This window comes from Leishmania mexicana, chromosome 20, assembly GCF_000234665.1.
Source record: "Leishmania mexicana MHOM/GT/2001/U1103 complete genome, chromosome 20".
Taxonomy (NCBI): domain Eukaryota; phylum Euglenozoa; class Kinetoplastea; order Trypanosomatida; family Trypanosomatidae; genus Leishmania; species Leishmania mexicana.
This window is the reverse complement of record NC_018324.1, coordinates 634,487-657,162: the sequence shown is the minus strand read 5'-3', so window position 1 is coordinate 657,162 and position 22,676 is coordinate 634,487. Positions and strand designations below refer to the sequence as shown.

Sequence of the window (22,676 nt, the reverse complement as noted above, 5' to 3'; positions counted from 1 at the left end):
CTCCTCACTTAAAAAAAGGAACAAGTCGAAGACAGACAAGGAAGAAACAGGTAGGCAGGAGGGAAGGGGCAGACATAACGCACTTCTCCTCCTCCGTACTTCCTTCACCTCTCTCTCTGTGTGTGTGTGGCGGTTTCTCTCATGAGATCGTCTCTTAAGCACACCCACACACAAACACACAAGCCTGTCTTTCCACCGCACGTGCGTGCTTACCCGCGCGAAGTCAGCAAAGGAGGACGGCATAGACGCACGTACAAGTTCAGCTGACAACACGCAAAGAGGGAGGTGCATTTTCGAACAAGGTGCCGTGCAACTTGCGGGTTTGTGTCGGCGTGTCTACATCAGTGTTGAAGTAGGGAAACGTAGGTAGAGGTATCGCTGAGTATACGAGAACAAGGACAAAAAAAGGGGATTGGCATAAAAACAAAGACCTAATCTCAAGCCGCCTCCCCCCATAAAGTAGTTGTCGTTTCGTCGTGACATATATATATATATATATTTCTTTGCTTCTGAATACGTGAGCACGTGTGTGTGTGTGTGTGCGTGCGTGACTGTGGTGACTTTTTTCCGGTTTTTTTTGTCCATTTTTCTCTTTGCGGCTTCCCTTTTTTTTTCCGGTCTTATTTCACCTCGTTTTTATTTTATTTTTGTGTTTGTGTGTGTCGCTGTCGTTTTTCGCCGATCTTCTTTTTTTTGTTGTTGGCACTCCACCATCATCTCCGTCTCGCTCGCTCTTTATTATTATTATTTTCCTTTTGCTGAGCGCCCCCCTCCCTCCCCTCCCTCCATCCCCTGCTGACATTGGGCACACTCGGCGATTTCCGTCATACTTGCCACTTTCTTTCTTTTTCTCCGGGTTTTTTTTTTGCGCTTGTCTGTTGTGCACCTCATCACCCCCTCCTTTTGCCTCTTTGTCTCCCCTCAACTCGCTGTTTTTTTTTCGCGGCGCCACTCATTACTCTCCACCTCCGTTGTGTATCTGCCCTTTGGGAAGCAAGCAGCGTTGCCAGCATAATGCTTTCTGATAACGACCTGACTTTTCACATCCCTTCCGCGGGGCTAAGGAGTATGGACGCGTGCACTACGCCGAACCCTAGCGCCTTTTCCCACCTGCACCTTGTCGGCAACCCGGACTGGATGTCCTCGTTTTCTGCAAGCCCGCATGTGGCCGCGGCACGCCCCACTCTTGCACCACCGGCGCCGGTGGCCATTGAGCCTTCGGCCCCTCGTCCTCTCGCGGCACCGGCAGCCATTGATGCGCCTGCGCCAGCGGCCAGAAAGAGCTTCCTCAGCATGTTTTACCGCGGCTCTTCGAGCACGGTTTCGTCGACGGCGATGCCACCAAAGGCGAGCAGTGCGACCTCCACGCCGATGTCTGCGCCGCCCAAGGCATTGGATGCCTTTGACACCCCAACGCAGCGCGCCCTCCCTGTGGATGCGCAGCTGTCCGTGGAGCACCTTTCCAAGCTGGATGCGGTGGATGCTACCATCTCAGCGGCTCCCCTCCGTGAGCCGCCGCGTCCTATGGCACTCGGGAGCGATACATGGAACGCGCTGAGCAGCGTGCCTCTGCCGGCGAGGACGAGGACGGGATCGACGCGGCTGCTGGCCCCGCCGGCCTCCATCGACGCCGTCTTCAGCCGCGAGTCGAAGCCGCTCTGGAGCGATCTCTCCTTTACCTCTCGCTTCCGCAGCACTGCGCCGACGCTGGAGGCATTCCGAAACGCACCGCCTGCGCCGATTCTGTCGACCCCACCACGCAGCCCGCAGCACCAGGCCACCTCCTCGACGGCGACGGTATCCACAGCATTCATCCCGGTGCCGCCCAAGCCGGTCACGGCGAGTCCACTACGCGACGCTGCGGTAAGCAGTGTCGAGGCCGCGGCACCCGAAGCGATGCCGGTTACGCGCCGCGAGCCGAGGACAATGACACATCCGCTGGTGCCAGTTGGCGAGGACGCGCCTGCGGTAGTCACACCGCTGCTGAGGCCTGTGCAGGAGATACCCATGGTGTCGAGCAAGTCTGCAAGCCTCGCGCCGAGCACCGTGAATGCCACGTCCCCAGTCTGGGGACCGGAGCCTCTAAGTCTCGCTAGCGGCGAGCCGGCGCATTCGGCGTCGCCGTTGGCGACCGAGTTTGCCAAATCCATCTCGAGGCCGACCATGCAACAGGCACAGAAGGACGAGGCGCGCGCAGCGGCCAACGTGCGCAACTTCATTAGCACGCTGTTCAGCGGTGGCGGCAGTGCTGAGACAGACACGCCCACAGCAGGGAACAGGAAGGCGGACGAGTTCAATGCACTGGAGTTCGTGACGAATCGCCGCGGCGCCCAGGCAAAGGCGTCCCAGCCGGTGGACTACAGCACCTTCTTCAACACCTCTCTCTTCGAAGACGACCACGACGAGGACAGCGAGGAAGGCCTTGAGAAGCTGCGCCGTGTTGTTCTCATGGTGATGCAGTCGGCAAAGAACAACGAAGGCAATAGCGTCTCTCAGCCGACTAGTCAAAGCTGTCGTCGTGGCGGTGGTGTTGACGGTGCCGGGGTGGCGGGGATGACAGCGTTTCCTAGCAAGTACACGGAGTTTTCCGCATCGTACCAGACCGCGAACAACAACAGCACAGACGACAGCGAATGGATGCAGTTCGCGCGCTGAGGTGCATATAAAGGGGAGTACTGCATCTGAGGAGGCAGAGGTTTTTCGAAGAGCAGGCTGACCCCCCTTCCCTCCCCCAAAAACGGGAGGAACATTGACGAAGGAGAGACAGAGGGATGGGAAAGTGGCGGTGATCAGGGCCTCTCCGTTCTATGACACACGTCCTTCTGCTGAAGCGCGTCGCTGCTTATCCCTCCCCACTTTTCGGTGTGGTTCTCCCGTGGCCGCACCGCACGCACACGGGACCCCTCTCACTTTGGCGTGTCTGTCTGTCACTGTTTGTCGTCTCTCTCCCTCTCTTCTTGTTTTGTTTCAATGTGCCTTTGCTGCTTTTGAGCCGATCGTTTTCTTTTCACGCGTGTGACTGCGTGCGCGCATTCGGCGGTTTCACATATCACCCTTGCTGGTGGCGTATAAGAAAAGCAGGCTGCAGCACCTCATCCCCTGCTCTTCCAAGTATGTGTCTGTATCTCTGTCTACGTGTGTGCTGGCGCCTGCCATGGCTTACCCTCTTCTTCCTCCCTCCGTCGGTGCCTTTTTTTTATGCCTTCCTTTCCTCTCTCTATTTTGGTTCTTCCGCTAACGTGCGGGTCTCTCTCTGTCTGTCTGTCTGTCTATCATCAACGTCTTAGATGTTCCGTATATTTCTTTTTTGTTGTTGTTTGTGCTTCGTTTTGTTGTTGCGGGTGTTCTGATTTCATCTTTTGGAGGATGGGCGTACGCCACGACACAGACTCGCACCCGTCTACATTGAGCCAGCGACGAGGAGCTGATGTGTGCTCTTTTCCCTCCATTTTCTTCTTCCTTGATGCTCACCCAGTTTCATTGATGCGGGGTGGCAAAGGGATGGGATGAGTGAGGGACTCTATCGATACTCCGCAAGCGCGCAAGTGGCGCAGCGCGACAAATGCCATGCCGCTGGACACACACACACACACACGATCCCCTTTTTCCTTCTTTCCTCGTCCTCCCCCTCCTCTCTAGTGTCCCTCTCTCCCTCTGCCCCCCCCCCTCCTCCTCTTCTTGGGTATGTGTGTGCCTTGTGATTTCCACGTAATATCCAGACGGCAAAGAGACATAGAAAAAACAAAACAAAAAGCATGCAACCAAGACGGTGCGAAAAAAAAGAAATGAAAATGAGCAGCACGCACATCCGCGAAGCAACCAAAAGGAAGAGACACGGCGCCACTACAGGTTTAGATAATTCTGCCACCGCCGCCACAGGTCGGCGAACGTGTCGCTGTAGTGTTGTGTTCCTCGAGTGGATTGGAATGGGAATAGAGCAGCCTGTCGGTTGGTATGTACGGCACCTGCTTCTCGGCCGCCTGCTCCACTTACATCCAAGAAGCGATACTCATCTACATATATCCGCAAGCACATCTGACCTACTTACGCGAAACTGAGCAAGAGGAGCAGGCTAGCGGTAGCAGTAGTAGTTACTACTTTTCATTTTATCTTTGCGTCTTATTGAGAAAAGAGTTCATCACGTGCTTCCATGTGCGTTGCTGCGCGCGAGCGTGTGGTGGTACGCTTCCACGTGTACGTGTACGCGCTTATCGACAGTGTACTTCTCTTTTGTGTGTCCCAGTTATGGCTTTGTTTTCTTGCGTCGATTGCTCCGCTGACTGCTCTTCTCTCATCCTCTCTTGTTGTTGCCTTTTCTGTTGCTGGTTGTTTCGTGTCGTCGGTAACGTCGGGGCCATCGTCTCTTGCACTTTTTTTGTTCGTTCTGTCCGTTGTTTAGTTTTTATGTTTGCCCTTTTTCTGTTGCACTCACGCGTTTTTGGTCGCGTGATGTTGCTGGTGTATGTGCGTATGTGCGTGTGTGCGGCGTCTCCTGTTCATCATCCTTCCTCCTTGCTCGTGCTTTTCTTTGTTGCTGTTGGGGGTTTTGTTTCAGTTTTTTTTTCGCCGCCGCTGTTCCCACACTCTTCTTTCGCTGATGGCAGTTCATGCGCGCGTTTTTGTTGTGTGTAGTGTTTCTGTTTGGTTTTGGTGCGTACGCATGCACTGTTGATGTGGATCATCTATCCACGCGCTCTCAACACCATCTCTTTACCCCCCCTCCCCCCGAACTCTCTTTTTTTTCTCTCTGACGAGGAAGGGAACATCACCTCCAGATTTCGCACACCCCCTTTTTTTCGTTTGTTATTGACATAATCCACGTGTGTGCGGGCATCAGTTTCACCGTAGGCTCCTTTTCAGATGAAACAACACACATCCACACACACACACACACACACACACACACACACACACACACACACACACACGGACACCCACCATGACTGCCCAGTTGTCGGGCCACTACTTATGCAGCACGCCGCAGCAACAACAACAAAAAAGAATGGCAGCAGCGATAAGAACCAGACGAAACGAGTAACCTATGGTTCTTTTTTTTTCTCCTCTGCCTCTGCCTAATGCTCCTCTCTCTTCTTGCCATCTCTGTCTCCACGACTTCCCGAACCGTCTGCGTTTCACCCGTCTCTTGGATCTCGCGCTCTCCTCCTCGCCCCACCGCTCCTTCTCTCGTCAAACGCGGCTCGCTTCCCTTTCGTGCGTTTCGTTTCGTTTTCCTCTCGCCTGCGGCTGCGTGCTCAACACATTCTCGTACCACATCCGAGTAGGCCCAATCACACACCCATTATTCCCGTCGAGGCTCATATGGGTTCGCTCTCCTCGTCCTCGTCCTCCTCCGTGGCAACTGATGCTGGTCCAGCGGCGGCGCAAACAGACGCACAGAAGGTGACGCGTGTCGACTCGCTCTACAGCCCGCACGATGTCTGCGAGGCCGCCGTAGACTACGTTCTGCGCCACGTGAACACGGTTCAGTACATGATTCAGAGTATTGAAGAGATCACCGGCAAGCCCTTCCTGCGCGACCGCATCAAGTGCCTACCCGTTGTCCCACGTGGTGAGGCCTCTTGTAACCCCGCGATAGGACTTACCCCAGATCGAGTGTTTGCGGGGTATATGTGGCGCAGTGCTCGCTCCGACTGCCAGGCCAAAGATGTCGTGCTACTGGAGGATCACATTACTCGTCTTTTCAACACAAAGCACGCAGCGGCATTCTTAAGGAAGGACAAGGGGGTCAACGAGCGCGCGGCCTCGTCAGCGACGACATCGGATGCCACTGCGGCGGCGGCATCTTCGCCATCCGCAACCACCACGCCATCACAGCTGCAGCGCCTCCTCGCTGGATCGCAGCTGCCGGTGCTGGAGCAGGTGGAGCGCAACATACGCCATGAGCTTGTCCATGCCTTCGATGATGCTCGAGGTGTGATTGAAAGCTCCGACTGCGTGCATCAGGCCTGCAGCGAGATTCGCGCGGCACGTCTTAGCGGTGACTGTTTTGTCGGCCAAGAGATGCGGAAGGGGCGCTTCAACTTCTTCGAGGGTGGGCAGAAGTGCGTTCGCCGCCGTGCCGTCATGGCGGTCGATCGCAATCCAGTGTGTCGCGGCTTCTCTGAGCGCGCGGTGGACACGGTGTTTCAGAAGTGCTACTCCGACTACGAGCCCTTCGCAGCACCCATCTATGCACTTGGGAGCTACGGCGACAGTCAGTTCGCAAATGGCACGCTGAAGCTGTGAGAGAGGTGTGCACCGCGAGTACTTTTTTGTGGAGTGCTGGTATACAGGCTGCAAGTAATGTCTGCCTGTGTGAGAGCACAGGCTTTGCGTGTTCGTGTGCGTTGTCTCTTGAGCGAACACCGTCGCCTTCTCCGCAACGTCGTTAACTCGAGAGAAGATCACAATATGCTTCACAGACACGGGCGGACTCGTGCGACGCGGTGCTTCCTTTGCCGCTCGCACGCATGCTTCTTCCGTCCCGGGCGGCTTGGTGAGCTTGCATCTGGATGCCAAGCGGAGGTGCAAGCGAATCAACCGGGCGTTTTGAGCTTCTAAGAAATGTGCGCGTCTCTCTCTCTCTATGTACGCCTGCTCGAATCGGTGATGCGCAAGAGCTCCCCCCTCTCAGCCAAGAGGCCGTGTCGATCTTGCAGCGTGTGTGCCTGTCGCATGCTCACTTGTCCACATTTGCCTCTTCTCTCCCCCTTCTCCATGCTTGTCGAGCACAGCATACCAAGGACAAGGCTTGCAGCCTTCGCGGGGGACCCCCAACCCATTATCCCGCACGCGTGCACGTGCTATCCGTACTGTAATCACGGAGCCGCGAATGACTTGATGTCATCTTTGGCTGTAGCTGCGTCCCGGCCTCGAAATAGAATCCTCGCTAGCAGAGACGGCTCCTCCAAGCGTCAGCAGCTCTGCAATCGCACCTCAAATGAGCCAGGGCATAGCTCTCTGCACGCCACCGTGGCGGCGATCACCTCATCGCCGCACTCGTCCGCGATGCCTGCCGCCACCTCGGATGCCGCCTCAGCTCATTCGCGTGCACGCCAGCCATCAAAGAAGGCGCCTCATCATGAACAGAATCACGCAGCCGCAGCGTCTTCTCGCTCTCACAAATCGATGAGGACACGTTCGGTTGCTCGTGGCCGTCATGGCGCTGCGTCTGCCTTGCCCTCGGCCCGCCGCCACGCCTCCTCCGCCACAGCTCGTGGTGGGCCAGTGGTGTCAATCACCGCTCTGCGACATTCAACGCACGCCTCGCGGTCAGTGCGCAGCATTTCTGAGGAGATTGCGCTGAATCGCGTGCAGCGCGCTGTGCGCTGGTTCTTGATGCACCGGTACCTCCAACGGTCTGTCCCTGTGACACCCGTGTCCCTGAGCATGTCAGGCAACCTGAGCGCTGAAGATGTGCATGCCGACGCTGCCCCTCTGTTAGAGTCGCGATTCTTGCGCCGGGTTCGTGCGGAGGTCGACCGCAAAGAGCGGGCTGAGCAACTGCGCAAAGGCACAGCCGCACGGCTCATACAGCAGGCCCTCAGGCGCTGGGCACAGACGCGCCAGCTTCAACAACGGCATCTTTCTATCTATAGCAGCGTACGGCCAAGCTACGAGTTCGATCCCATTCGCGCCGCCGAGCTGGACGCTGCTCTCTGCTGCATTCAGGCGTCGCTGCGCATGTGCGCGAGCAGTCGCCTTGTCGAGGCGCGCCGAGTGAAGCTGCTTCAGCAGACCACCGCTAGCATACTCGACCTGGCGTGCCAGACAACGTTGCACTGTGCCGCGTCGATTCGGCACATCAACGACCGACAACTGCGCGAGGTGCTGTGCCGTCAGGAAGCCGTGGAGCGTCGAGATCTTCTGCGGCGGCACTTTGTCTTCTTGGTCTGCTGTCATCAGACTTTCTTCAACGACTCGCGTATGTGGGACGCCGGTGTGTCGATTCGGCGCATCCCTCTGTACACGCACCACGGTCTGTTGTCAGGGGAGACGTTACCCGTGATCTGGGGTACCGCGACATCCTCATCACCGCTGACTAGCGCCACAGCAGATGGTGCTGCGGTGCGCGGTGACGCAGTGGCGTCACCGCTGCCACCACAGTCGTCGCCCTGCTCCGCGACCGCCACCGTCGACCGGCACATCAAGGGCTGGGGCTCACCAGCGCAACCGGGCCCGCGCCTTTTGGAGGCCGTCGGTAGCGGCTGGCTTGATGGCACGGAGGAGGATGGCGGCCACTTCGACATCGACGCGGCTCTGCGTCTAGGCGAGTACCGCTTCTTATTTTCCCCGGAGGAGTGGCGTCTTCTCAAGGAGCTGAAGGCGTCGTCGCTGCACCCTGCCTCGCCCCTCTTCGACAGCGGCACAGATGGGCGACGCGTAGGATACGACGCTGCTGGAGTACTGGGGGCTGAGGCGGGTGCACTTGCCGCGCCTCCAGGCCAGCTTCAGATGGTGCCCACAGAGACTGCACCCAAGGATGCCTGCTCGTTGAGCTACGCCAAGGCCTTCGCGTCGGCCTTGACATTTCTGCGACAGCCGCGTATTGTCGATCCAAGTGTGCGGTGCACCGTGCAGCACCTCCACGACATCCGCAGCAGCACCCTGGAAATGGAACAGGAGCTGCGCGTGCACGGCTTCCTCTTTGCAGCGCAAGTGGCTCCGCTTCTGAACCTCGGGTTCCACTACCAAGGGCTAGCGCGAGGGGACGCCGACTTGTCCTGCTTTACCACCACCTCAGCCATGAAAACGTGCAGGCCTCTGGTGGCTGGACGCGTCGCGTGCGCTGCGACCGAGCTGCGTCGGTGCCTTATTGGAGCGGTTCACGACAGCGGCTGTGCAGCCGAATCGGTGCTGCCTGTGGCGCTGGGGGAGCAAAAATGCAGTCTTATGGCTGCAGCGCGTACGCCAAGTCAGAGGCCGTCACCGGCGGGTGTGTCGAGATCAATGCTGTCGCTGCCGCGTGCAACGCCCACGGCGGGACTCATGCGCGACGGCTTCGCGAATCCTGCCACTGAAGCTCTCTGCCATGCTCCTGCGAAGACGGCGCCGTGCACTGGTGGCGCTGATCCTACGTGCGGGTCAACACACACGGCGTCATGGTACGGTAGCGCGATAGGCACCGCCCTCGCGGCGGAGTGGAGCCGGCGGCTGGCCTCCAGCGCAGATGAGGTCGGGCCCTACTGGTGTGAGTTTATCTCCTCGACGGGAATCGACGCGCTTGTGACCGCCGCTGGCAGGAAGGGCGGTACATCTGGTGACGCTGACGCGGCGTACCAGACTGGCCCCTTGTTGCCGTCACCGCTACTGCCGATGCGGGTGAGACGGGGTCTCGAATCACACCTTGCTCCTGGCGGCCCGTCGTATCTCTTGCAGGATTTCCTGCCATCACCAATGCGACGGCATGCAGACAGCAGTGCTGGCCCACAGCCTCTCGCTGCAGCCACCGGCTCTGTCTTTGTCGCCGTCGCGCGTGCAGGAGCCTCTCCGTCAACTTCGGTGTCTACCACCACGTGCAGAATGGTGCATCCTAGGGAGTGGTGGGATGCCGTGGAGCGGTTGCTGCTGCGAGAGTACACGAATCGCACAGAGCTCTTGACCAACGAGACTGTGCAGAGAAGCTCCATCGACGTACTGCGCTCCACGACTCACCCATCTGCGGATGAGTCCGTCGCAGAGGCGTAGAAGACGACCCGCTGCGCCCCCCCCCTTCTCCTCCCTCATCCCCAAGCACCGCCTCTCTGCCCGTACGCATTAGTAGAGGAATCAAAGGGACGCTGACGGGGAAGGAAAAGGGAATCAAAGATATGTAATAATAAGAGCGCAGTCATCAATGTACAGCATCTCTCTTTGTGTGTGTGTTTTCTTTTTTCCTACCCTCCTCCTTGCTCGCTTCTCTTCACCTCTGCGTCCTCACCTCCCGCCATCGGCTGCATGGGATAACCAAGTACCCACCAATCCACGGAGACCTAGTCACCAGCACAGAGAGCGAGAGGTGGAGGTAGATAGCGAGAGCGCCCACTGGAGCGTTGGTGTCTTCACGAATTATACTATGGCTCACCGAGCGCCGTGCGAGTCGTTGCTCTCAATGTCGGTTTCCATGGCTGACGTCACCACCACCACCCAAATTCCTCCTGCCCAGCGGTTCTCTTTCCATGAGGTGTGCATCAGATTGCACCGTTTTCTGTGTGCACATCGCAGCCCCCTTCAAGGTGGCTGGAACAGATGATTCCTTTCTCGTGCGAACTTGCTTCCGTCACCTTCATTCCCTCCGCGCAATCTTCCCTCTTTTCTTCGTCGGCTCAAGGCAACAGCAGGAGGGAGGCCGTCCTCCCTTGGGCACACTCCCGCCGTCTCTCTATCCTCGGTGTCGCCTCCCGTGCCCCAAATGGCGCACAGCGTGCCCTCTTCTTACACGGGTGAGTCTGTGCGCAGTGCTATTTGTCGTCTCTACGGTCAGCGCTCCGACGTGCCTCTCACTGTTCTCCACGCCACCGTGCCACCGGTGACGGCAAGCCTCGTCCAACAGTGTTCGAGCGTCCTTGACGCCATCCTCGACTGCATTCACGACCAGCTGTACCCCAAGCACTCAGCAGTGGGCGAAAATGCGGACACGCGCTCTTTCGCGATTACGAATCACTGGCTGCTGAGCGTGCCCGAATCGCTGCGGTTTGATGAGGCGGCAGTGGTGAACTACCTTGGTATGATGGTGGCAATCGACTTCTGCCACTGGGCTGAAGTGCCGTGCAAGGCTGGCAGGACCACCACCGCTAGCGTCGGAGAGGAGGTGACAGGGTTCGCGGGGTTTTACGTTGCCGTTGATCCGCCGAGTGGGGAGTCGGCCTTGCGGAACGGAGGTACGACTGACAGCGCTGCGGTCGCAGAGTTATTCACCGAGCTGTCGAGCGCAGTCCCAAAGGAACTTGGCACGCTTCCAACGGCCCCTGCCGCTGCTCCGACGGTGCTACGGGGCTCAGCAGCCATGATGTATCTCCTCCGCCGCGCTGTGGAGGTGTACCACGTTCCGTGGTTTCGTCCAGACTTCCTTCAGCGCTTTCGTGGAGATACGGCGGCGGCAATGAGTGCGCTGCGCTTGTGCTTCCTCGGGTGCGAACAGGACGGCATCACCCCACTGTGGATGCCGTGCACCCGCGAGCGCGTCGAGCTGCTGCTGTCGCTGGCCGATGCTTTTGTCGCACACCAAACGTCGTACTACGAATTGCTTCGCGCGTGTGGCGGCTTCCTTTTCGCGCCTGACGCAGCGGCGGCCGCCACGGCGCCTTGCGGATTTGTGCCGAGCCTCGTGCGCCTTCACCCGCGGTATGGTGACTTTGCGTGTGTGCCTGTGGAAGGGACTGGCTGCCTTGGCGGGAATACCGGTGAGGCCGCACCAGATGTGTGCATTGTGCCGGTGTTGAAGCTCAGTCAGCTGACGGCGTTGGCGATCGAGCAAGCGCTGCCGGAGTTGTGGCGGTACCAGGCTGCCAGCAGCGCTTCTTCAAAACCGCTGCTCTCTATACCGCCGCCTTCCGCCCCTGCGAACTCCTGGCTGACGGATCGAGCCGCTCGCATCGCGCGTTCCGGTACCGAGTCCCGCACGATGGAGCCGGAATCGTCCCTCTTCGGCGTCTTCGCCGACGGTGCAAAGCTGTCCATCTGCTGCGATTATCAAATTCCCAAGGCGCTGCGCGCAGCGGGACTGCTAGTGTACGACGACCACCTCGCTGGCATTGTGGACCGGCACGTTCTCCTACTGCCGGGCTCGGCAGAGGAGGTGTCCATCCGCGTGGCAACCTTGATCGCCGCAGAGCGTCTCTTGCAGTTTCTCAACACACCACCGAAGCAACAGTCGTCGCTTGCAAGGGAACTTGGCGCCACGGCAGCAGAGGAGCCAGGGGCCCCGGCGCAGCTACCAGGGAAGAGGCTGTGCAGCGTGATTCACCTCGACTACGCCTTGTGGTACGTGGGTCGCTATATGCTCCCAAGTGAGGCGCGCCATCATCTGTGCCGGACCATCATGTACTGAATATGCAAAAGCGGAAGAAAGTGTGGCCGTCTCGTGCGGCGTGGTCAAGGAGGACAGGCGAGAGCTCTTCCGGTGATCGCAGCTGGCGATAGGATGGCGGTTGTTCTGTGTGGTTTTGGATCACTCCCCTGTCTCTATCGCTTCCTCGTCACTGCCCTCCGCCACTACGCAAGGATAGGAGAAGGCGGTACGTGGCTCGCCTAGCGGTGCAACTCACCAGCAGCGCGTTTTCGTCTCCCTTTCCCTGTCGACTAGCGACGACATAGGAGGTGAGGAGATGCGCCTCCCTTTCTCCCACACTTGCCCAACAAAATGGGGCACCCCTTGGACACCAGGCAACCAGCAAAGGAAGGTAAGAAAGGAAAGAGGCAGCGCCAGCATATCAGTGCTGAAGCGCTGGCTGAGGGATGGAGAGAGAGCGGATAGTCATGGCCGGTGCGTCCGAGGACACAGATGTCTCTCTCTCCCTCCCTCCCTGTTCCTCCCCCATCCTCCCGTCTGCTCGATGTACTCCATGAGGGGGGACTGCTCCCCTCTCTTTCGTCTGTTGGGCCTATTCATTTTTGTGCAACCCTTCCTTGCCTCTCCGTACCGCCTGCTTTCTCCCACTGCTGTGTCTCTGGTCTTCTCTCTGATTATGTGCCGACTGCGAAACGCGCGCTGGCGACGTCGTTGCCCGGTCCTTTTTTTTGTTTCGTTCCTTTTCTTTTCGGCCCAAGGGACCGTATGGGATCTGCACACCCACACACCCGCTCACACTGCCATTCTCAAAAGGCGAGGGTGGCTTCGCTGTCTGTGTCTCACGCGTTAGTCTCCTTTCTCCCAGCTCTCATAGCAAAGAAATTGACAGTGGGGGTATGCGGTCGTCGCTGCTATCTGCGTTGCTCACAGGGCAGGCCGCAAAGTGCTGCCTCTCGGACCGCACCGTGTTTCGGTTGCACATTGGAGAGGCAGCATCAGTGCGGTGGTGCACTACGAGAGGAGCGGAGACACCTCTCCCAAGTTCCACTGCGCAGACGGCGAGCACTCGTGACAACGTCACGTTGAGCCAGGGAAGCTCCAGTAGCATTGCGGGTGAACCCCGTCGCTCCTCTTCGTCTCAGGAAAGTCGCAGAGAGCGCCGCGAAGGCTCACATCACCGTCTCCGGAGGGGACGGCGCCTGCCACGACGTCTCACGGCTCGCACCTCTGCACCATCGCCACAGCCAGCAGCCCTTAGCGATGTCGATGCAACGCCTCTGCCGCACTCGCTCGACATTAGCGCGGTTGAGGACATGGTCGACGTGGAGAAGTACTTCCCTCGTGCAGTGGCGCACCTCAAAGCCGTTCCAGCATCCAGAGAGGCCGCCGAGGAGAGTCGTGCTCGCCACTGGCACGACACAACGCATGAGGTGAATGCCGACGGCATCGTGACACCGAGGAAGCGTGCGGAGAGGGAGCGGCGGGAGAGTGGACTCGGGTCGTTTTTCGACGAGGGTGGCCTTGACGTGCGTGGCGGCATGGCGGACAAGCTGAAGAGCGGCGCATACGGCAGCGCCCACGACGCTGTGGAGCGCGACTCCCCAGACATCCTCAAGCTCACCGGTGGCAATGCGCGCCGCCACGGTGGACTTCACCTGGCAACGGAGAGCAACGCGGCACCGGCCGACCAAACGATTGAGGGCGACCGCGGCGATGCTGGGGCCTATCGCGAGTTTGGGGACACCCCTGTGCAGCTGACCGACATGCTGCGAGAGCGGCTGATGGAGCTCAAGGCGGGAAAGCTGCGAGAGGAGCGCAGCGAGACGTTTCTGCCGCAGCGGCTTCGCCACCGCCCCGCCGGGGAGCTTCTCATGCTGGCTCAGCAAGGCGAAGCCGCGGGGGTGGGGGGTGGCGGCCGAGCTGCAATTTCGCCACCAGCGCCGGCCGCCTTGCAGCGCAAAGTCACACAGCTGCGCAGCGGCCCTGCGGCCACCACCTTGGCTGATATGGTGCCGAAGGAAGAAGAGGAGGAAGAGACGGCAGCGCTGCTGGGCGATGCAGCGCGGGACGGTGCACGACGTGGGGCCTTCGACAGGGCCATTCTGCAAGACGGCGTGTCACCTGCCCGGGCTGTGAATGCAATGCAGGCCCTGAGGGGCACCGACGACTCCGTGCCGGGCGCCTCCCCGCACGATCCACTGCGTCGCTTGGCTGCCATCGCCGCCAACACCGGACGTCGCGCCTCAGTTCTCGGGGCGGGGGACGACGCGAGCGTCTCGGCCGAAGGAGTAGAGCGGGCTGGCTTTGTACACCTCCTGCGCACCTTGCCTCGAGCCGGCTTCTGCAGTCGACGCGAGGCGGCCGCCATCATTGCGAGTGGGCAGGTACGTGTTAACAACGTGACGGAGCGGAACCCATTTCGTCTGGTGCAGGCACAGGATGACGTGCACGTTGCCGGGCACCGGTCCCGCCTACGCTTTGCGCCGCCGCGGCTGTGGATGTACCATAAGCCAGCCCACGTAATTGTCTCCCGCAACGATGCGGCGGGGCGCACTCTCATCACCAAGCATGCGCGCATTCTTGGCATGGACCACCTGGTCCCGGTCGGCTCGCTGCCCATGCGCGCTCACGGCATCCTCCTCCTCACGAACGACGGTGAGCTTTCGCGCTTCTTGGAGAACCCCAAGTCCATGGTGCAGAGGACCTACCTGCTGCGCGTGCGGCCGGCCTTTGACCCTGTTCTTGTGCACAAGCTCAACACAGAGGGTATTCAGATCAACGGGCGCCTCTATCGCAACGCAGAGTTCTTCGTCAACCCTGCCACCAAGTCGCGCTACTCCGTCAAGGTCAAGGTGCGTGGTGAATCGATGCCCATCGCGCAGTTGATGCAGCATCTCGGCCGCAAGGTCGAGCGTGGCGGACGCATCTCGTTCGGGCCTTTTGCCCTCTCCAACCTCGCCGTCGGCTCCGTTCGCGAGGTGACCATCCCACCGTTCTACTCGCAGCACCTCGGCGCCGTCTGGCAGCCGTTCGTTGAGCGCGATTGGCCCTACTTTCGCCGCCAGCGAGTTTCGCGGCTTCGCAGACTGTGCCAGCACCGAGAGCTCACACCAAAGGAACTGGAGGAGCTCGACAACTACACCTACGAAGAGGTCAAAGACGCGCTGAACTTTGAGTCGAGCGAATTGCAGGCACTGGTGGAGAAGCGGGCACAGCAGCTGCGACGTGCGAGCCACCTGGGTGATGATATGTTTCCGCTTCCAGACGACTTCCCCAAAGAGTCGTGCCGCAGGAGTGTCGGGGATGTGGCCGTCGATGACGCGACCGCACCTTTTGCAGACGCGGATGAGGAAGAGGACGAGGACGCCATTGTGGAGGACATCACTTCCCTGCACTGAGGTGTGCGGGGCTTTGCCGGCAGCGGTCTTCACATCTGTGTTTTTTTTTTTTGTGTTTGGCGTGAGTGGGCGTTGTCTCCTGCGCGCGCCGCCACGGTCGTCATACCGTTAAGCATCGTCACTTTGTGTGTGCGTGCGGCGTAGCCGGTCGCACCCCGCTTCCTTGGCTGCAGGGACTACGTGTCAACCAGGAGAGGAAAGACGGTCTGTAGCGGCAACTGCACAAACTGCCATTGTGACATCTCTCGCGCTGACTCACTGTGAGGAAGCCGGTGCGCCGGATAACCAGCTGCACAGACAAGCAGGGAAAAAAATAATGACTAGGCCAAAGGGGGCACTGTTGCCTCTGTGCCAGTCTTCTCAAGAGCAGCGACCCTCTCTCCCACCTCGTCTTCAGTGCACCCTCCCCCCCCACACACAAAAAAAACGCCCCTTTCTGCCGAGTCTCTGTTGAGCTCCAACTCTCTTGGAGCGTAGCGGTGTGTGCATGCGTGCTCTCTCTCTGCCGCCCATTGTCCTCTATATGTCTCCCACTCTTTTTTTTCTTACGTGTGTGCGTGTTTGAATTTGTGGTGCGCGCATATTGTTTTCGTTGTTTCGTGGCGTCGTCTTCGTGTGTTTGCTGGACATCGACGACGGTGGTTGCCGTTTTGTTGTTCTCTCCGCTTTCTCCTCCCCCTCCTCCTCCTCGTCCGTTTACTGCTTGGATGTTGCGCGTCGGTGCTTGGCCAAACCGCACACGTCAGCAGCATCAACGCGAACCGAAAGAGGAGCCACGCAGGAAAAAACAACAACAACAGCGAGAACCGCCACACATAACACAACAACAGTTTGGTCCCGATACATACGGTGCCCTCCAGTGCGTGCGTGCCTCCTACGTTTTGCCTCCCCGATTTGTTCCTCCCACGCCCCTGTCGACCTGACGTGTGTGGTCGTAGCGACTCATCCGCCAGCAGCGTCATGTTCGCTGATTTCGAGTCCGTCATGTCGTCCAACTTCGCGTTGGACGACTGCCCGAGGGTGGGCCCCTTTACTTATCACAACATGGATGAGGACACGCTGGAGGAACCGCTGTCGCTGTGTTCCTACCGACGCGCTCCGCAGCAGACCACCGAACGATCTCCGGCTTCCTGCGATGCCGTGACGGCCGACCCGCTCGACTCCAGCCGCTACCTCCACGGGGAGAACCGCTGCTGGACACTGACGGCGTCGTGCCCAGTGCCGCGAGCAATCCCGAAGATCGATATGAAGAAGGGTACGACGACCCTCGCCTTCCGTTTTAACGGCGGCATCATCGTCGCCGTCGACTCGCGTGCGTCGACGGGGCAGTACATCGCGTCGCAGACGGTGCTGAAGGTTCTGGAGATCAACGACTACCTTCTCGGTACGCTTGCTGGTGGCGCAGCCGATTGCCAGTACTGGGAGCGCGTGCTTGGTATGGAGTGCCGCCTCTGGGAGTTGCGCAACGGCAGCCGCATTACCGTCGCGGCGGCGAGCAAGATTCTGGCGAACATCACGTACGCCTACCGCAACCACGGACTTTCGATGGGCACGATGCTGGCCGGCTGGGATCGGTTTGGCCCTTCGCTGTACTACGTGGACGACAAGGGCTCTCGCGTGAAGCAGGACCTCTTCAGTGTCGGCTCCGGCTCCATTTATGCTTACGGTGTACTTGACACGGGCTACCGCAAGGACCTCTCTGTCGAGGATGCGTGCGACCTGGCGCGCCGCTCCATCTTCCACGCGACGTACCGCGATGGCGCCTCTGGCGGTATCGTGACAGTGTACCACGTGCACGAGAAGGGCTGGACCAAGATCTCGCGCGATGACCAGACGAAGCTCTACGACCGCTACTTTCCGTCTCAGTAGAGAACGACCAACCTGCGCCTGGACGGATGGGGGGGGGAGTCGGGGGTGCGGAGTTGCTTCCTGTGTGCAGATCGCGTGCAGGCGCCCCCCATCCCGCCCCCAGACGCTCGCGCCCCCTCGCATTTCGTCCGTCCCCGCTCGATGTGATCTCTGTTGTAATTATTATGTGCCCTGCGGCTCCATGGCGGATGACATGCTCTGCGCTCTTCCTCCCCTCTCTCCTCCTCCGGCAATGTTGGTCTGCCTGTCTGTCTTCTCCATTTTGATGGGAGGACGCCGTGATGCTCTTCTGTTTGTTCTCTTTCCTGCGCAGCGACGCATGTGGGCATTCTCTCACATGTTGTTGTGCCTGTGGAGAGACAAGGGTATTGTGTGTGTGTGTACCGTCTCTCTTTTCTGAAGGGCTACGCCGAGCCTTTCGTGGTCGTGTGTTTGTGTTTGACGCTGTTCAAAGCGCCATTCTCCTCCTGCCAAAAAAAGAGGAAAATAGTACAGCCAACTTCCAGAGCATGAGCCTCGTCACCAGTTGAGTGTCAAACATCATAGGGGCCCTGGTACACGCAGACGGGGACCCCTCATGTATGTGCCCTCTTCTTCCCCTCCCCCTCCGAGGGCGTCTCTCTCCCTCTCGGACTCCTCTACGGCACAGGCCCAATTTGGGCCACCACAAGATGCCTCCTCCCCTGGCGCGTGTAGCCGAAGTTGTCAAGTGATCCTCTCCGCTGACTATAAAGGCCGTATATGCTACGGTGTGCTCTCTGTCTTTACATATTTTCCTCTCTTCTCTTTCTTTGTTTACTCTTCGCGTTAACACCCCCATGCTTGTGACCGTGTGGGCGTGCGCTCTCCCCACGCGCTCACACGCCAACGGAACACGCACGCGTTCCTGCAGTAACGTACATTTCTTTTTAAGTTTTCTCTAAGTTCACCTTCAGACCTTCTGTTGCTTCTGCCTTCTGTTTTCCTTCCGAATTCTCTCTCCTCCCTCTGTCATCGAGCACCACCAGTACCACTGCCCAACCTCTCCATCCTACTTGATACCCCGAAATCATGTCTGAAACTGAAGACGTCAAGCGTCCGCGCACCGAGAGCAGCACCGGCTGCCGCAATTGCGGTAAGGAGGGCCACTACGCTCGCGAGTGCCCCGAGGCCGACTCCAAGGGTGACGAACGCAGCTCGACCTGCTTCCGCTGCGGCGAGGAAGGCCACATGAGCCGCGAGTGCCCGAACGAGGCCAGGTCCGGCGCGGCCGGAGCCATGACGTGCTTCCGCTGCGGCGAGGCCGGCCACATGAGCCGTGACTGCCCCAACTCCGCGAAGCAGGGTGCGGCCAAGGGCTTCGAGTGCTACAAGTGCGGCCAGGAGGGCCACCTCAGCCGTGACTGCCCCAGCAGCCAGGGTGGAAGCCGCGGTGGGTACGGCCAGAAGCGCGGCCGCAACGGCGCGCAGGGCGGCTACGGTGGCGACCGCGCGTGCTACAAGTGCGGTGACGCCGGCCACATCAGCCGTGACTGCCCCAACGGTCAGGGTGGGTACAGCGGCGCGGGTGATCGCACGTGCTACAAGTGCGGTGACGCCGGCCACATCAGCCGTGACTGCCCCAACGGTCAGGGTGGGTACAGCGGCGCGGGTGACCGCAAGTGCTACAAGTGCGGCGAGTCGGGCCACATCAGCCGCGAATGCCCCAGCGCCGGGAGCACTGGTAGCGGTGACCGCACGTGCTACAAGTGCGGCAAGCCTGGCCACATCAGCCGCGAGTGCCCGGAGGCCGGTGGCAGCTATGGCGGCTCCCGCGGCGGCGGCAGTGACCGGACGTGCTACAAGTGCGGCGAGGCCGGCCACATGAGCCGCGAATGCCCCAGCGCCGGGGGCACTGGTAGCGGTGACCGCGCGTGCTACAAGTGCGGCGAGGCCGGCCACATCAGCCGTGACTGCCCCAGCAGCTAAAGCGAAACGAAAAAGCTGAAATTATGAACGAAACGGATGTGTTGGATGCAAGAGTCCGACATAAACAGATAAGATGACGAAGAAGCGTGCGCAGATGCAAGGGGTGACGTGCAGCCGTGAGAGGTCGAAAAAGCAGCGATGGGGAAAGCGGAGTGGAGGCAATCCAAAGCGAACTGCGTGTATGTGTGTGTGTGTGTGGGACGGGGGGAGGAAGGCGAGGGGGGGGGGATGGAATTGCTGTCTTATATACAAACAGTAGATTGTGCCATGCAGTGACGCCCAGGCGCTTGAAAACAGGTGAGAGAGCCGCATATGTGTGCTTGTCTCCCTCTCTGTTCTTTGTCGCCTTCGCACGCCTGCTTCCCCTCCCCTTGCCCCCCCTCTCTCCCTCTTTCTCTGTTACGGGTCTTTGCTGCTGCTGCTGCCGCTCCTCCTCCGCCCCGCTTCAAAGCGAGAGGTGAAAACGAGAATGAAGCGAAGGACGACCGGTTCACTGCACCGCCCTCCCCTTTCCACTCTTCCGCCACCTTTTGACGGCTGGTAGAACCACACAACACCACCGCCGCGCGAATACGATGGGTGGAGAGAAAAGAAGTGTTTGGCGGTCATGCGATTCCCTTGTCTCCCTTCTCGCATGTCTCCGTTGTTCCGGGTGCTCTCCAACTCTCTGCCTCATTCCACGTGTGCGTGTGTGCGTGTGTGCGTGTGCAAGATCCACATAAGGACTTGCCACGGCAACTAAAAAGGCGATGATTTTTTCTTCTTTGTTTTTCATGCTTCCCTCTCGATATCTAACGCCGACCAAGAAAAGGAAAAGAAGGCGTGAGGGTGGGTTAAAAAAAAGAACAATAAACACGAAAGCGCAGTCCGTCCATGACGACGACGGGGGTGGGTTGTACTGCGTGCGTAGCGTCAGCAAGAACCTGACTGGACTTTGGAAGAGAAAACCACAATTGTCAGGGGAGGAGGCAGCAAGATGAGAAGGAAGAGCGTGGTCGCTCCGCAAACCAAATGGAGGTCACAGACGAGGCGGTGAGGAGAAGGGAAGAGTGGCGTGCAACACGCCCGCGTAGCCCTCTTTTCTTGTTGTTGTTTCAACACTTAGAGACATGCCATGTCGGACTCTCTCTGCGTCCACGTCATTGCACCCTTCACTCCTTTTCACGAAAAACGAAGATCAGACCCCCTCTCCCATTAACAAAAAGCGGGTGCGAACACACGCCTGCGCCTGCGCGCATTGGAAAAAAAAGGCAGCGACAGTGCGCGGGTGAGAATGCGCCTTTTCCTTTTTCGGTGCCAGTGTAGGAGAGCAGAAGGCGACTGTCGATTCCAAAACCAAAAAAAAAGCACGGCCCACCACGCGTGTGAGGGTGTGATCGAAGGAGTCGAGATGGCTCTCTCCTGCTCACTTCTCCTCTCTGCTTTACCGGCAGGGAGGTAGAGGAAAACAAAAAACAGTACAAAAACCCGGCGCTTGTCTGTGTCTCTCTCTGTGTGTGTCTTGCGGCGCATCGCCTTTCTTTTGTTTTTCTTCCGCTTCCTGTCTGCACCGTGAAGTGCCGACAAGCTCTTTGTGACAAACACAGACATGCACGCACGTTTATTCATCAGCCTCTCTGTCTCTGTCTGCGTTTTTCTGTTTTATTTTATTTTATTTAACAAGAGTTTTTGTTTGTATGACTTTGTTTTTTGAAAGACCTTCGCCCCTTTTCATTCGACCATCTTTCGCTCTCACGATGGGGTTGTGTGTGTGCGTGTGTGTGTGTGTACATGTCGTTTTTATTCCTCTGTGAGATCGAGTAACGAGCAGCTATCATGTGCGGAGATGAAAAGAAAGGCAAAAGCAAAAAAGAAACCGTTCTAAAAAAAAAGAAGATGGAAAAACGAAAAGGTGCTCAAGTCCGTGAGCACGTGACCGGCTTCCGTAGATTGAGGTGCGCGTGCGGTGCTGCGGGTGCCGTGGCGGAACGTGCTGTTGCTTCATAGGCGGGCATGTGTGTCGACTATGAGCGGCCGTGTGTGTGTGTGCTACTGCGTGTGCGCGGCATTCACTTTTTCCTCTTGAAGAGGAATGGCGGTGGGGTGGGGAGATGAAGGGAGAAATCGCGCTGCCTTTTGGCGTGCAATGTGGCTTCGAGTGTGCCACTGATGCGGAGACAGAGGGCGGAACGATCAGCGTCTGTGTGTGCGCCTTGCGTGAGACTTGGGAAAGAGAGTGACGGGTTCTGCGAACGTGATCTCTTCTTGTTCGTCTCTCTCTCTTCTGCATTTGGGTGCGTGTCGGTGTACATGTGTGTGAAGGATTTTTATTTTTCGCGCGAGCACCCATCCCCCCCCCGCTCCATGATATCCAGGTTGTGTTGCTTACACCAAGCAGCATCCTCTCCTCCGAGGACCATTGCGCACTCGCTCATGTAACCACGCATGCTAAAGCCGCGCCCCTTAAATACCCTTAACAGGCGTACTCTAGAAGCATCTCCCTTCCTTTCTCTTCATTTTCACTGTTGTTCTGCGAGGCGCGTAGCGGCCGGAGAACGTGGGCGAAGGCCGGAGTTGATGGCATGGCCGCACCCTGTGCGGCACCCAACTCATCCCGTGCCTTCCTCTCCCCCTCTATCTTTAATGCGGAAAGTGATCTGCTGCCTGCTAGTACGATGATCTTGAAAGGCGCAGACGTCACGTATTTCATGCAAGAAGGGCATGTGAGTCTGTGGTGGTGGTGAGGAAAATGGGCGTGCGGAGCTTCGGCTGCGTGCACGGCCGTTTTCATTGAGGAGGACAGGAGCGTGTCACATCTACGCACCCGCGCCATATTCGACAGCAGCGACGCGCTGGCGACCTTACGTATGTGTGTACACGCGCACATAGGAGGGAATAGTGACGGGACCGTCAGCGGTTTCGAAGATGAGGGTGACGTTTTGGGAGGTGGTGACAGTGACGATGGAGGGGTTCCACGCGCTGTCGACTTCTCCGACTAGTCTCACTGTTTTTAGTAGGTTGTGCAAGTCACATGAAGGCGGCTTCGCGGATGTGTAGGCATTGGAAGTGGAAGGTGCACACCACATGAGGAGGAGGGTCAGTGACAGTGCAGATGGATCGACCTCTTGACGGCGAGCACGTGAAGCGAACACCCATGGCGGGCTGCCGCTCTCGTGGTGGTTTGTTGTCGCGCAAAGGGCGAGGAAACAACAAAGATGAGATGGGGCGAGGTCCGCCGGAGCGCTTGAAAGATAACGGAGAGCGGCTGGCTGGCGCGTCGACGTATGGTATGGCTTCAGGTTTTCTTTCTTCGTGTGTGAGGGTACGGCTTTCCACACCGGGACCGTGAAACCGGAGTAGTGGTTGCACACCTCGCGTCAGTCATGGTGACGGCCCACCTGGAAGGGGAGACGGTTGTGCACCGTTTTTGCACGTGTGTTTTTCCCTGATTTCTCAGCGATGCAACGAAAAGAAGAACGCCTGACATGGTAAGC

General features: G+C 58.6%; 7 protein-coding genes across 7 annotated transcripts; all 7 read left to right on the top strand.

Annotated features, from left to right (window-relative positions):
- Window positions 1-1,014: 1,014 nt before the first annotated feature.
- Window positions 1,015-2,655, top strand: LMXM_36_1700 (conserved hypothetical protein; the record flags this gene model as incomplete). The annotated part of the gene is made up of 1 exon (XM_003874467.1): window positions 1,015-2,655. One exon carries the CDS (start codon window positions 1,015-1,017, stop codon window positions 2,653-2,655), a length of 1,641 nt encoding a protein of 546 aa, XP_003874516.1.
- Window positions 2,656-5,319: 2,664 nt separating this feature from the next.
- On the top strand, window positions 5,320-6,246 carry LMXM_36_1690 (conserved hypothetical protein; the record flags this gene model as incomplete). Its single annotated transcript, XM_003874466.1, has 1 exon — window positions 5,320-6,246. The coding sequence occupies one exon, from the start codon at window positions 5,320-5,322 to the stop codon at window positions 6,244-6,246; it is 927 nt and encodes a 308-aa protein (XP_003874515.1).
- Window positions 6,247-7,338: 1,092 nt separating this feature from the next.
- On the top strand, window positions 7,339-9,687 carry LMXM_36_1680 (conserved hypothetical protein; the record flags this gene model as incomplete). The annotated part of the gene is made up of 1 exon (XM_003874465.1): window positions 7,339-9,687. One exon carries the CDS (start codon window positions 7,339-7,341, stop codon window positions 9,685-9,687), a length of 2,349 nt encoding a protein of 782 aa, XP_003874514.1.
- A 703-nt stretch (window positions 9,688-10,390) lies between these two features.
- Window positions 10,391-12,028, top strand: LMXM_36_1670 (conserved hypothetical protein; the record flags this gene model as incomplete). Its single annotated transcript, XM_003874464.1, has 1 exon — window positions 10,391-12,028. One exon carries the CDS (start codon window positions 10,391-10,393, stop codon window positions 12,026-12,028), a length of 1,638 nt encoding a protein of 545 aa, XP_003874513.1.
- Window positions 12,029-13,302: 1,274 nt separating this feature from the next.
- LMXM_36_1660 (putative tRNA pseudouridine synthase A) lies at window positions 13,303-15,387 on the top strand (the record flags this gene model as incomplete). Its single annotated transcript, XM_003874463.1, has 1 exon — window positions 13,303-15,387. The coding sequence occupies one exon, from the start codon at window positions 13,303-13,305 to the stop codon at window positions 15,385-15,387; it is 2,085 nt and encodes a 694-aa protein (XP_003874512.1).
- Window positions 15,388-16,347: 960 nt separating this feature from the next.
- On the top strand, window positions 16,348-17,256 carry LMXM_36_1650 (putative proteasome beta 5 subunit; the record flags this gene model as incomplete). The annotated part of the gene is made up of 1 exon (XM_003874462.1): window positions 16,348-17,256. The coding sequence occupies one exon, from the start codon at window positions 16,348-16,350 to the stop codon at window positions 17,254-17,256; it is 909 nt and encodes a 302-aa protein (XP_003874511.1).
- A 1,050-nt stretch (window positions 17,257-18,306) lies between these two features.
- Window positions 18,307-19,203, top strand: LMXM_36_1640 (putative universal minicircle sequence binding protein (UMSBP); the record flags this gene model as incomplete). Its single annotated transcript, XM_003874461.1, has 1 exon — window positions 18,307-19,203. The coding sequence occupies one exon, from the start codon at window positions 18,307-18,309 to the stop codon at window positions 19,201-19,203; it is 897 nt and encodes a 298-aa protein (XP_003874510.1).
- Window positions 19,204-22,676: the final 3,473 nt, after the last annotated feature.